Raw genomic sequence first — 15016 nt, 5'->3', positions numbered from 1 at the left:
CAACCACAGTCATATTGGACAGAGTTTGTAGTGTTTTGGTACAATTTAAGTGGTTTTACTTTCTTTAACACCTCGTTTAAAGAATGACATTTTATACAAGCTGAAACAAGTTGAACAGGTTGTCAACATGAATTTACATTTATTCTCTGGATTGTTCATGCTGCTCAATTACTACGCCAGTGACAAAACCACTACGCTGTTCTCATGGTTCTGTAGTCCTATTCGGCCTTAGCTCTGTGCGCACACACTCTCTTTTCCCTGTTTCTATTTGAGTCTTCAGTGTTTGTGGCACTATTCATTCGTACTGCCTCCATGAACCACTTCACCTTTTTCTGCATCTTTAAAATTTTGCTTTTAAATTGAGTTTTCGATCATCTTTCCTTGTTTTGACTTCCATGGCTCTTTTGTCACAATGAGCCTAATTTGTGATTTAGAAACTGTCCTTGGTGTACACTCTTTTTTTTTGGGAAAACAAATAATAACATTGCATTATCACTAAATACGCCTACACAGTGTTACAGATTTATGCTTCACATCACCACCATTTTCCTGGGAGCCAATAAAGATCATCCTTTGCTAATATGCCCAAATTTAAAACACAATGTAAATTTAGAAAATGGAGTCTGGCTAGTCATAACACCAGAGGATGAGATCTATCTATCAAACAATATGTGCATTTGAGCTTTGAACAATACATTTTGTCCCTCATCACTATATGTAGGATAAATACATCATGGACTGTATTGCTGCTGGAATCGAGTTGAAGCTGGAATCTGATCCTTTGAACTGCTCCAGCAATGGTTTATCCATTTTTGATTTGCTTATTGATGGCAAAGTTGAATATGCCACTTTTGGTAATCGTTGAAAGTTGTTTAGGAATTGGATAAGAATTTAATTTAATTGGCTACCATAAGGGATTGTTATTTCACTGGCTTGAAATTTCACAATGAAGGTAAATATACTTCATATACCACAAGTATAACATCTGCCAATGTCATAGATGACCTTTTATTTGGAATTGAAAGGAAGTGATTGGAGGACGAGTTCAAGCAGTTTTTATTTTTGTGCCAGGAAATGCATCAATATGTGCGTGTTATGGGAGTGTCCCAGTTTGGAGTCCCAATGGGAAAGATGCTTACAATGGCAAAAAAACAAAGCATAAAAATCATAATTTATAGTTTTAATTGTAAACAAGTGTGCTCAATAGTAAAATGATAGCATGAAGGAGGGTAAAGGCAGATATTAAAGATCAGCACGTAAATATGTTTAGAATTTACTTACTCTTGATGGTATTAGCTGTTTGACCTTCATTATGAGCTTTGGTTGGGGCCTTAGTGTAAGGATTTAGCTTTCATTGTGAACTGAGACATACAATTAAAATTATAATTGCTAGAGAACAGTCCTCTTTCTAAAAAAAAATGATTTCAACTCTATTTGATTGCAGCTACCTAAAATTCACCTACATATCGTGTGTGTCTAGTTGTGTATAAGTCATGTCATGATTTTCTGAGAAGAATAATTAAATATTTCTGTAAATAAACCTGATAAATGAACAAGCTATGCATTCAGCTGCGTTGGTATGGCAGGTTTCTAGGCTGTCTCTGTCTCTGCTCTCGCACTCTCCCTTTTTCTCTTGATAGCCTTTTTTTTTCCCCCCACTATGGGTACACAATTATTCAATGGAAATAACTAGGACATGTGTTGATTCTGAAAGATTTCCCATGTGCTATGTGATCTGTCACTTGGTATCTTTTATGTGGAGGCCAATCTTGACACTACATGAGTAAACTTTTTTCTTTTTGGTTTGCGAAACCCACTCCTTCTGACTGGTTCCATGCTCTTCGCCTGTTGATTATAAACAGATTTAGAATACAAAGGAAATGTTTACAACAATTGAGTGTTTTGCTTTTTCAAGTGAAAATGTACAAATAGATCTAAGATTTGTGGTGTGGTGCTACATTTAAAGGTTGAAAAGAGTAAACCAACGTTGAGGTGATTAATGATAGTACCTTGACTTCCAAAGCCAGTAGTAGATGTTTGACGGAGGCAATAAGTTCCATATTCTTAGTCTTTTTCACTGAACTGTTAGATATAGAGCCTATAAATTTCTCACTGGCGGTATCGTACAGACCATCCCAAAGTTTATCTGTACAGTCATAAGATGGTCCTTGTCAGTGCATTAGCACAGGTGCCCCTTTGTTGCTATCTTCTATTGGAGCTGAGTCTATATAATTCTTTTTGCCAGAAGCACAATTTTAAAAAAAACATGTAAAGGCAGTATACCTAATTTAATATAATAGAACACTGAGCTTGCAGAGAAATGCAAACTTTCTGCTTTGTTTTCAGTGCAGTATTGCTTGTCAGTGTTCCATAGACTTGGTTCTTTTTTAAGTCCAATCACATCACTGCACCAATCATGCTAATAACTGGTGCTAACATATCCCTGAGTACAGTTCCAAACAATAATACTGTGATAATTGAGCCCTGTGATGTCACTTGTAGAGGTTTTTTTCTGAGGAGGAATGTACAGCAGGTTGACATTATCGAGCACAAAGACAGTTCCAGTAATGTCACCGGCAACAAAACCCTAGTGCACCATCTCTTTGATATACCAGCAACACTGTAATGTCATGTGGGTTGCAGTGGTTCAAGAAGGTGTTTCACCATCTCCTTCTGAAGGGCAGTTAGGAAACAACTGCAACCTTGCCAGTGATGCTTCAGTCCAATAAAGTAAAAGGACTGGAGTCAAGAAAATGGATAATTTGGGAACGATATTGTAAAGGTAAAGTGTGCAACATGTCTTCTCATGTTGTTGTATGGTCCCTGATGCAATGCAACAATTTTAAAGGTTCATTAATTTCCTTAGGGTCCAAACTAAAGATATGGTACAGTCTTCTAGAATTCACTTTAATTCTCCTCCTTTTCTCTGTCCTCTGAAGATTTTGTTGGGGTGCCCTTTCCATTGGCTATTTCGGCTGTTTTTAACCTTTCCTTTACAGGCCTTATGACAGTGGATGTCGTCTGTTTCCTGTTCAGCATGCTGATTGCCTGTAAAACAGTATGTATAGGCAAACTGCTAATCGAACCTACATAGATTTTATCCACTAGCTAAAAGTTAGAGTAAACCTTTTCAGCTGTTTTATCTTCACTAAGCCCAGATTGAGTCCCACCTGCATTCCATGTACTGAATGATGATTTAGTATTTTCTCTGCTTGAAGTACAAGTGTAACTTTTATGTTCAATCTGAAATACAGCATACACCAAAGTTAAAGCTGCATCTGCCCCCTGCTTCTTTCATCAAGTATACAAACAATTTAAAAAAAAAACTGTTTTCACAGTATGGAGTATTTTGGGGCATCTCCACATAGGAATGTTAATTGATCATTTTACCTTCAAAAATAATTCTTGTAGCCCCTATGAATTCTTAATTCTAATGTATATGTTTGTCTCTCACCACCGTTGACTCTGACTCTGACATTATAAAACAAGCATAGGTGAGTAAAACCTAGATTTAACTGATCCTAATAAGATAAATCAAATATCAGTTTCTTAACCAGGCTTTTCTAATCATCTTGCATTTAACTCCTCATACTAAAAGTTGTATTATGGACAGTTGATATAAACTAGATGTGCTTGTAGCATAATATAAATTTTTGTCTTCTGACTGTACCACCATAGACCACTTCTCTTTATTTTTTTCTCTTTCAAAATGCTTTCGAGCATTTCTAAAACTGTGCTGTCAACTTTCTCAGCCTGAAGGAAAACAACTATAGCCCCTCAGTTTGTTCACCCAACTGAATACCCTCATTCCTGGCAACATACAAATCCTTGAAAACCTTCCTGAAGTGTGTTACTTGGAATTGGTTGGAGCACTCCAGTTTTATAAACACTTTTAACATTGTTTCCTTACCTTTTTTATAGCCTGTGCCTCAGTTAATTAAATCAACATTGCCATATGCTTCACCATCTTTCTTAACTTGTCCTGCTACCTTTTTAAGAAGAGTGAACATGTACCCCCAAGGCTCTCACTACTTGTGCTTATTTCATCATTAAACTCATATTGACCTCTTAAAGTATGACTTGCCTGAAGTCTGCTTGCCTTCCTATTGCTTGTTAGATTTATGAATTTTGTTTTATCTGCAGACTTTAGAGTGATGCTCTGTAAACCCAAGCCCTGGTTAAATAGTACACATTATAGATACACTGGATAATTTTCACTTTCACTTTTTTCCAATTTAAATATAATCCACCTTCAAGCTGGCTCTAACTCAATGTAAGATCCAAAGGATATAATGCATGAATAGTTAATTTTTATTGAACCCAGTAAACTTTGTGCAGTACTTCCTTTTTATCCACTGTTCTGTTTCCTGTTTTCCGGGAATAACATTTGTCTGTCTGTGTTTGTGAATGCAAGCACAGACCTTCTAATGTGTTCAATAAAATCATGTTCTCCATGTAATTGGCCTCCTAAAATCCTCTTTTCTCTGTCTACAATAACTAGGGCATAGTTAAACAGAGGGATTCACTAAGTTCAAGTAGTGTGCAATGCGTGGATCTGTTTTACTCTTGAACTCTGGAACCTGTAGTGCAGTGTGCATTTGAATAACCACAGTGATGGAATGGTTTCAAAGTAAGTACACTCTTCAGTTAATGCGACGTTCTTACCATGTTATGGATGTCATGCAATGCTACAGTGAATGCTGATAGTAAGCATTAATTTTTAAGTAGAAGAGGTTGAGAAGCAATATGTGCACAAAACAAAGAATTGACACTTTTCACTTGCAGTTCTGCCATTGTTTCATCATTTCCAAAAGAACAGTCAGATGATGCAGTTCCATGACTCTGCCAATCTATCATGTATTTAAAGTATGCTTGTTTGACTTGAGATAAATTGCCTGACAACAAGCCTTCCTTTCCCAGTATCTACTGTGCATCCCTTGGTGGCATAACTGAGAATGTGATTCATTGAATTTTAAAACAAAACAGATGAAGGATTAGCATTAACGGGACGTGTTACAAAGTACTTTCGATAATTTAAATGTTTCAATAATATGTTTTGTGTTAAATTTTAATACTTGTGCTTCCTCCCTTTTGCTGTTATTTTTCTCATGGTTTGCATCTTCTACAAACCTGTCAGTGCCATTCTTGGCTGGTCATGAAGATATGCAAAATATTGCAGGGAGATTATTTTTTAATCTGCTTTTTGAGGCTGCAGTTAGCTTTTGTCTGACTGCTCTGTCAAGCCCACATGATTCATACTGTGTTTTGCTTTGCTGGGAGTGTCTTAAATCCTTGCCTCTGAAAATGGCTAACTTTATCTTGGCAAAGATAGTTGACTTTGCATGAAATGGACTGAATCATCTTGATTTGAGGCACTTGTTTGACCTGTGTTGCTCAAGTCTTGAACTGCTGAGTACAAATCTCCCCATCTATACTTGTCGCTGGAAGCCGTGTTATGGTATCGACAAAGCAGAGAAAAGAAAAGCACAAGGATAAGTAGCAGAAGAAAACAGCTCCATTCCAAAGCATACATTCATGAACAATATGTTGGATCATGCTTTCCTTTGTTAGAATGCTATCATTGTACTCATTCTGTTTTCTTCACTATCATCAATTGTCTCCTTCTCACATATGGTGATGTTTGATGTAATGTTTGGTAGTTCTCTAACCTTTCATCCAAGTGTAATAGCACTATGCAGTGTATTATACAAAAGAATTCCATGCAGTAAATTTTTACAAATGATTTTGTGCTGTTTGTCAAATGATACAGTCCGATCATGAATTTTTCTGGTTATTGAAATCCATTATCCACATTGAGTTCATGATATGACATGATGTAGAGGGAGAGCAGTGCAAGGATGTGTGCAATGGTTTTGATGAAAGGTCATTCATTTCTTACAATACAGGAGCTGAGTATTTTCATTGTTTTTGTTTCTGACCTCAAATCTGTGGTAGTTTGCTTTAGCTTGTAATGGTTGTCATCCGATTGGGGGGAAGACTAGCTAGTTCTGGATTTAATCATTAATTTATGTGTATTAAGTGTCGTGTGACAAATTGCATGCAAAAGTACACTACTTGCACTTCCAGAAGTTCCAGGTTCATATCCCGCATCAGGATGTGATAGCTGTGGAGGTCAATTAGAAAAAAATCTGTACATTTTTTTGACACGGTAGGGGGTTGGGAACTGAATTAAACAGCAATTGAGCAACATTAAATGTCAGCATTTGCAAAACCAAATTGGTACTTGTCAGCCCAAATAAAGATGAAGTTAAACATTGCATGAATCAGGTTTGGTAGTTGGTAGCAAGATATAAGCTCTTTAACATGAGAGGTTGTAATTTTCTTCTGAGTCACTTACTCAAGAACTCTTTGCTAGCTGGTCTGTCCTTTCTGCCTTGACTATTTTTTGTTTTGAAAGTGGATTAAAAGTTATTCAGATTTTATTTAGTAAATGTTTACTGTAAAACTTTTTGGTCGGTTCTAATAAAAGTAAAAGTCGTGCAGTAAGTAAAAGCCTTGAATTTCTGTGATTGTAGCCATGAGTCCAGTCAAAAATAGAATGAAGTCTTACTTTCTTGGTGTAATGTGTTCTACATAAAACACATTGAAAGTGCAAGCCTGTCCATAATTTTTGGTACAGATTTTTGTATTCTTGTGTTTTGATTTGGCTAATGTGCAAATAAAAGAAAATAAATTGCATTGTAACGTTTTTGTTTTTGTTTTTATTTTCCTGAGTATGATTGGCAAAATCTGCACGAATCACAATGTATTTTTGGTGTTTGAAATAAATTCATTGCTTTGAAACTCATGAAGTGCTCTTTGGGTGTTGGCCTAGAACATGTTATCCGGTTTATTTTTAAACTATTGGATTTTTTTTAATCCAGGGAAGGAAGCCAGTGAAATAGATTCCAGCAGATATGACAGAAAGAGCCAATGTTGCTTTCTCCAAATGGTTTAGATTACTGGTATTTAAAGTGTTAGAATGCTGTAGGATAGAACAGGATTATAATTTTGTTCTTCTAGGTGTCACTTTTATTTTTGTCAGCTGATGTGATACTGTGCAAGTCAGATTCCTGAATAGAACCTGGCTTTAATATTTATCTTTCTGTTTACTGTGGTGGTCAATGTACTTTAACACAGGAACATATAGTTCCTGCTTTCTCTTGTGTGTTACTACAAGAACTGTTGGGATAGTCTCATTACAAACATCAAAGAATGATTCATTCTTTTTACCGCAGCAATAACTTTACAGATACTCAAACCTCAGAGCCACACCTCACTCCTCCTCCATTTACGCACTAAAACGTCTTGCAGAGTTGACAGTTGTAATCTGTTTGTTCCTTTTTCAGAAAATTTAGTGCATTTAATTGATGTTTTTCTTATCTTCAGTTAATGTCTCTCTCCCTGAGATCCTTAAACAATTTGAATAACTTGGCCACTTAAACCTAATTTCTTGACCAGGGTCTTTGATAAACTTCCCTACCATTCCTTTTAAGTTACAAAACACCATGTTTATTTACGTGGTAACTCTCTCTTGTTACTGCTTGAACTCTTCACTATGTTAAAGATGGTGTATAAGTGAAATGTGTGGTGAAGTTTTGAATATAATGTAGTGTGCATTAAAATGCTTAACTTGATGGAAGTCTGGACCATATTTTTAGCCAAAATAGAAATATTTGCATAGAGGTAACCTGATTTTGTATTTGATCTCCCAAAGACAGAGGATAGATAGCAGCAAATATATTCTACTCAATTAAAAGGAGTTCCTATAGTTCACTACTTTTTGTATAGCGCATTTAGTTTGCAGAGAAGGAAAAAATGCAGTTATGGTTTTCAATCTAGAAAACTCTAAGTGTCTGGGGCAAATCAGTCAATACTAGTTAAAGAAGATTAATTGAAAATATGTAGAAAGTTTTTGAGTAAATTTAATTTTGGTATTGAACCAAAATAGATAATGTCATAACATAGTATTTATTAAATTGTTTCAATTTTCTTGGAAGTAAGAGTAAAAATTTTGAAGGGGAGGAAATCGTGGTAATCTAAGATCCCTTAACGTCTTAAATCTCTCAGAAAAGAGATGAGGTCACTAAGGACTAGAAATTGAGTTTCCCTGATTTTACAGGTGTGGGGATTGCTGCTTGTGACATTTAAGACACCATTTGCATAAAAGGATTTACAGTAAAAATTGTTGGGCAGGTAGCCTGTGAGCTGCATCAGGGTGGGAACAACACTGCCATTTCCTGTTCATCTGTAGAACAGAAAGAAGATTTAGCACAGCATGTGAAGGAAGTAAGCTCTGAGTATATTCCTTTGCCAAGTTGGTCTTCCTGATTGTCAGGCACTATGACAGGAAGTTGTCCAAGAGGCCAGCCAAGCATCAGCACCTTTTGTGTACATCCCTGTAATAATGTGGAAGTCCACATGGAAAAGAACACACTTTTTTCGTTGAACACCAAAATTGAGCTGTTACTTATGGCATTACATATGTTAGTCCCAGCCTAAAAGAGACATATGTAATACATCCCTGGATCTGCTTCAGATATTTTCTAATCACCATGTTTGGAGATGTTATTACATACCTTTTTGGAGCAGGTGGAACTTTAACCTGGGTGTTATATTTCAGAGGTACACTGCTGTATAGGAGCTCTCCCTGGGTCTGTTTTAGGAAATTTTCTAATCAACCTGTTCAGAGATGTTAATACACATTTCTGGAGCAAGTGGGACTTGGACCCAGGCCTCCTGTTGGATCTGTTTTGCAAAGAACCTGGATGGTAGTTTCTATCTGGGCAAGCCATTGCATGTTACTGAGGGGTTCTACTCAACGAGCTTTATTAGTAATTCTCCATGGACTTTGCAGAGGTTACCTATACCCCTCTCTAAGCCCGAGGGGGTTTTTCCTTACTCCTGTGATGATGGGGTCTTTTATTATTGTTTTGATTATTTTGCCTCATTCCTGTTGCTTTCCAGGTCTGGTTGAGGGGTATATAATAAGTAGGTGAACAACTCTTCAGTGAAGACCATTGAAGAGTCACTACAAGGAGCTTGTCCTCTGTGGCATGTCCATTGAAACAGTCACCTCTATGGAGGGTTCCCACCTGAGGTGGTCAACATGTTGTTTTTTCATGATCTTCGACCTGCTTTTTGACCATGTATGCTTAAAGGTGAGGGGAGAAAGATTTTAGAAGGCACCTGCAGGGCAACATTTTCTCACAATGGTTGGTATGTGGAATGAACTGCCAGAGGAAGTGGTAGATGCAGATACAGGTAGAACATTTAAAAAAAAGGGCATGTACATGAAGCCTGGTGCCAGGGTAAGGGATATCTCTGGCTTGAAAGGATATTGGAGGGAGAGGACCCAGCTGTTGTGGTCTATGCCGGAACAATCAACATTGGCAAGACTAGGAAAGAGGACCCGTTCAGAGATGATCAGGAGCTAGGAACCAAATTAAAGAACAGGCCCTCCAAGGGTTATATTCTCTGGATTACTGCCCGAGCCACATGCTAATTGGCACAGGTACATGAGAGTAAGGGAAGTAAACATGTAGTTAAGAGTGGTGTGGGAAAGAGGGGTTCCTTTTCATGGGGCACTGGCATCAGTATTGGACCAGGATGGTCGCTGCCTGAATCAAGCTGGGACCAGTGTTCCAGGGAAAAGGGTAAATAGGCTGGTCAACAGGACTTTAAACTAGAAAGTTTGGGGGGGGTGGTGAGGAAAGGGAGGGAAGGAAGATGAAACTTGCTGCAGTGGGAAACAAAACAGCAGGTTAACATCTGCAGTGTAGATTCAACTACATGGAAAACTGAAAGAAATGACAGGGAAGGAGAACTCAGGAGACGTTATTAAATCCTCCAGCACAGACACAAACAGGACCGTGTTTGGAAAGGGCTAGCAATCAAACACTGGAAAAATGAATGACAGTGAGAGGGACGGGTTAGTACAGGTCTGACAGTGTTATATCTGAATGCATGCGGTATGACATGTTGGGCATCACTGGCAGGTATGACATGGTGGGCATCACGGACACATGGCTGCAAAGGGATCAGGATTGGGAACTGCATATCCAAGGATATACATTCTATTGAAAAGATAAGCAGGTGGGCCGAGGGGGTAGGGTTGACTCATTATTAGTGAGAAATGAAACCAAATCAATAAGAAGAAATGAAGTAGAGTTGGATGGTGTAGAATCTGTGTGGATAGAATTGAGGAACCACAAAGGTTGTAAAAAGAACACAGTTGGAGTTGTGTACAGGCCACCAAACAGTAGTCAGGAGCTGGGGTGCAAGATACACTGGGAGATAGAAAAGGTTTGTAAGAAAGGCAAAGCCACAGTGATCTTGGGATTTCAATATGCAGGTGGACTGGGAAAGTCATGTTGGTAATGAATTGCAAGAAAAGGAATTTGTGGAATGTCTGTGGCTTTTTGGAGCAGTTTGTGGTGGAGCCCACAAGGGAACAGGCAATATTGGTTTTGGTGTTGTGCAATGAGGCAGACTTGATAAGGAACCTTTAAGGTAAAGGAACCCATAGGAGGCAGTGATCATAAGATGATAGAATTTACTCTGCAGTTTGAGAGGGAGAAGGTAGAATCAGAGGTAACAGTATTACATCTGTGGTCACCTTTTATTCAGTTGTATGAGGGAGGAGCTGGGCAGAATTGACTGGAAGAGGAGCCTAGCGGGAAAGACAATGGAACGGTAATGGCAGGAGTTTCTGGGTGTAATTCAAGAGACACAGCAAAAATTCATCCCTAAGAAAAAGAAGCATGGTACAGGGGAGGATGAGGCAACCATGGCTGACTAAGGAAGTCATGGATAGCATAAAAGCAAAAGAAGCATATAATGAGGCAAAAGGTCAATGGGGAAACCAGAGGACTGGGAAGCTAACAAAGACCAACAGGACAACAAAAAAAGAAATCTGGAGGGAGAAGATTAAATGAGGGTAAGCTAGCCAGTAGTATAAATGAAGACTGTAACAGTTTCTTTAGGTATATAAAGGGCAAAAGAGAGACAAAAGTAGACATTGGACCACTGGAAAATGACAGTGGAGAGATGGTATGGAACAAGGAAATGGCTGAGAAACTGAATAATGTCTTCACAGTACAAGACATGAGTAATATCCCAAGAATTCAAGATTCTGGTCAGAGCTGAATATGGTGGCCGCCACCAAGGAAAAGGTGCTCGTAAAACTGATTTGGCCTGAAGGTGGATAAATTACCTGGACCAGATGGACTACACCCCAGAGTTCTAAAGGAGATAGCTGAAGAGAGTAGAAGCATGAGTTCTGATTTTTCATGAATTGCTAGAGTCGGGGAGGGTCCCAGAGGACTGGAAAATCACTAACGTGACACCCCTGTTTAAAAAGGGAGTAAGGCAAAAGACACAAAATTACAGGCTAATTAGGCTAACCTCAGTCATGAGTAAGATTTTTGGAGTCCATTGTAAAGGATGAAATTTCTGAATATTTGGAAGTGTATGGTAAAGTAGGGCAAAGTCACCATGGTTTCATCAAGGTCATGCCTGACAAATCTGCTAGAATTCTTTTGAGGAAGTAACAAGCAGGGTAGACCAAGGAGAGCCAATGGATGTTATCTGCCTGGACTTCAAGAAGGCCTTTAAGGTGCCAAACAGGAGGCTGCTGGGTAAGATAAGGGCCCACAGTGTTAGAGGTAAGGCCCTAGCATGGATAGAAGATTGGCTGTCCGGCAGGAAGCAGAGAGTGGAGATAAAAGGGTCAAACTCAGGATGGCAGCTGGTGACAACTGGTGTTCCACAAGCGTCAGTGTTGGGACCATATCTCTTCGCTTTATACAATAATGATCTAGATGAAGGAACTGAGTGCATTCAGGCTACATTTGCAGACGATACAAAGATGGGTAGAGGGACAGGTAGTGTTGAGGAGATGGGGAGGCTGCAGAAGGATCTGGACAGATTGGGAGAGTAGGCAAAGAAGTGGCAGCTGGAGTACAGTGTGGGAAAGTGAGGTCATGCACTTTGGTCAGAAGAATAAAAGCATGTACTATTTTCTAAATGGGGAGAAAATTCAGAAGTCTGAAGTGCAAAGAGACTTGGGAGTTCTAGTCCAGGATTCTCTCATGGTAAACTTGCAGGTTGAATCAGTAGTCAGGAAGGCAAATGCAATGTTGGCATTTATTTTGAGAGGACTTGAATGTAAAAACAGGGATGTACTACTAAGGCTTTAAGGCTTTGGTCAGGCCACATTTGTGAGTATTGTGTACAGTTTTGGGCCCCATATCTCAGGAAGGATGTATGGGCTGTGGAGCAGGTTCAGTGGTTCATGAGAATGGTCCCAGGAGTGAAAAGCTTAACACATGAGGAACGTTTGAGGACTCTGGGACTATACTCATTGGAGTTTAGAAGAACGAGGGAGAATCTAATTGAAACTTACAGAATACTGAATGGCCTGGACAGAGTGGATGTTGGGAAGATGTTTTCATTTGTAGGAGAGACTTGGACCCGAGGGCACAGCCTTAGAGTTAAGGCAAGACCTTTTAGAACAGAAATGAGAAGAAACTTCTCCATCCAGAGGGTGGTGAATCTATGGAATTCACCGCCACAGAAGGCAGTGGAGGCCAGGTCAGTGAGTACATCTAAGACTGAGATAGATAGATAGGTTCTTGATTATCAAGGGCTACTGGGAGAAAGTGCGAGAATGGGGTTGAGGAACTTAACAGCCATGATTGGGTCTGCTCTGCCATTCAATGGGCCGAAGGAGCAGAAATTAAGCCATATGTCTTATGGCCTTTAATAGGAAAGGTTTAGAGGGCTATTGGCCAAATGCAGGCAAATGGGACATGTTTAGTTTGGGGAAACTTGGTTGGCATGGATGAATTGAACTTAAGGGTCTATTTCTGTGCTGTATGACTTTTTTTATGATTTGATTGCTCCACTACTTTAATCAAAGCATACTTTATTCTTACAATGCAATTAAAATGCAACAAAAGGAAGAATCCAAGTAGCTGTACCCTATTGACATAATTAACAAGACAATGTATTATTTAATCACTAATCACCAATATAATCAGCATCCCATAAACATACCCTTTGGCAAAATGCATTGCAGCAAAACAGTTATTCTCACCTGCTGTCTCTCTCCAGTCCGGTAGAAGCAACACTAAGAAAAATCAAGAGGCAGATTATTTAAGAGGAAGCCTTGCTAAGTATTTAACAGAGCAGCAGTGAGAACCCAGCTGTCTGCTCCAGCAATTAACTAACAAAAAAAAGCAAAACTAAAGGCCCTGGATCTGAGAGTCTGGCCTCACCTACTATGATACTTTTGCTTTGCCCTTCTTTAAAAAAGCCCATGGAAAAACCCAAAGGTATTTGCAAATTGCCTGCTGGGAAGAGATACCTTGGCACCACTGTGACAACACCCATGTGCAGTATAAACAGGACAGAACACCTCTCTTTAAAGGCATAGAAATTGCTGGAAAATTTCAGCGTGTCTGGCAGTATTTGTGGAGAAAAATCAGAATTAACATTTTTGGGTCCAGTGACCCTTCAGAATTGGTAGGAATATTTAACACTTTATCCCCATGAGTGAGACTGATTTTTTTTTTTAATCTATGCGTCCTGTTTTGTCACCTGCTGTGCTAATTTTTAAATGCTGTCTAGCTAACATGCCACCTTGATTTTAATCTCTCCCTAAAATTTGACATGTCCACAATGTAGTCTGAGTGCCAACTTGCCAATCATTCCTTAATTTGTGGTCTTTTCACCTCCTACCCAAAATCTACTTCAAATCGACTGAATTTGTTTGATTCATTAGGTGCATCCCAATTTCAAATGGCTGTTGATGAAATTCCTTTATCCCAGTACTCTGGATATTCTTGACTGGAGGCCCTCAATATGGTCTTTAAAGTTGATGCCATTGTTCTAATGCTCCCTGCAATCCTGGATAGTATGCAGTGGATTTGAATTGTTTTATTCCTAAACTAACTGTAATTTCCTTGAATAACTTTGTAAAATTTGATCCTTGATTCAGTTGTATCTCTGTGTGTAGTCCATATTTAGTAAACACAAAAATTTGCATAACTCTCCTACAATCTGTTCAGCCATAGTACTGCATAATGGAATGGCCTCTGGAAATCTAGTAGATACATCCATTATGGTCAGCAAATATGGATTCCCACTGTTCGTTATAGGCAGGGATGCTATGCAATTAAGACTTCTTTTTTAAGAAGGTTCCTCAAATGCTGGAATGGGTATTAAGGATGCTGGTTTTATCACTGCCTGAGGCTTTCTTATTACTTGAGATGTTTGACATGTCCACCAAAAGTCTTCCAGATCTTTGTGCAGTACAGCCCAATGATTTTTGAATTGAGTTTTTCTTACTCCTGAATGACCATCTGCTGGCACCTCAGGTGTTATTTGCCACACCACCTTTCTGTATCCCACCAGTAATACAACTTGATAACTTCTACCCATTTTTCATCCATCCAAATAGTCTCCATTTCCTCATCAAGACATCACTTTTTTAGGATCATGTCATTTTGGGATACACTCTCAGATTTGACTTCAGTGTATGCTTTTTGATTCAACTGTTTTATCTTTTCATCGTTCTATTGTAATTCCGTTAACTTCCCTGAGTTAAAAATACCCACTTTTTCCTGCCCTGTTCTTGTTTTTTTTTCTCAACCATTTGATCTGATAATTGAACTTCAATTTCTTTATCTTTACTCTCCTCCTGTTTCAACCTGGTGGCTGTGAGCTTGTTACCAGAGTCAGGAAAAATTCCAGTAAATACTTATGGTAGTACCTCAGTTGCCCTATGTTTCCACTGGCTTTTCAATCACAGTGGGCATCAGGCCCACCTGTGTTTAAGCGATTTTTATCATTGAGGATAAACTATACTTGTGGAGCAGAGAATTTCTCTATTACTAGCTCCACCACTTCATTACTTCTCACTGAACTCTCAACCTCACCTAATATAATGGAACACTTCTCGTGTCACCCATGAATTGGCAATATTCCTTCTAAATTTATATATCTCCTCATC

The 15016-nt window shown here is 38.7% G+C and overlaps 1 protein-coding gene across 3 annotated transcripts in view; it reads left to right on the top strand.

The window, feature by feature from the left end:
* The window catches only part of LOC125465223 (disabled homolog 2-interacting protein-like), a 669026-nt gene that overhangs the window by 22476 nt on the left and 631534 nt on the right, over window positions 1-15016 (top strand). Inside the window, exon 1 of one of the 3 annotated variants that reach the window (XM_048558458.2) lies at window positions 4387-4630. The exons of the other annotated variants lie outside the window; for them this stretch is intronic. Coding sequence (XP_048414415.1) covers window positions 4615-4630 — 16 coding nt within the window. The 5' untranslated portion in view covers window positions 4387-4614. Of the gene's footprint in view, window positions 1-4386; window positions 4631-15016 lie in introns of those variants that run through there. 3 annotated transcript variants of the gene reach the window in all.

This window comes from Stegostoma tigrinum, chromosome 29, assembly GCF_030684315.1.
Source record: "Stegostoma tigrinum isolate sSteTig4 chromosome 29, sSteTig4.hap1, whole genome shotgun sequence".
In the NCBI taxonomy this organism is placed as follows: Eukaryota; Metazoa; Chordata; class Chondrichthyes; order Orectolobiformes; family Stegostomatidae; genus Stegostoma; species Stegostoma tigrinum.
The sequence above is the reverse complement of the archived record's forward strand: the minus strand, read 5'-3'. Positions and strand labels throughout refer to the sequence as shown.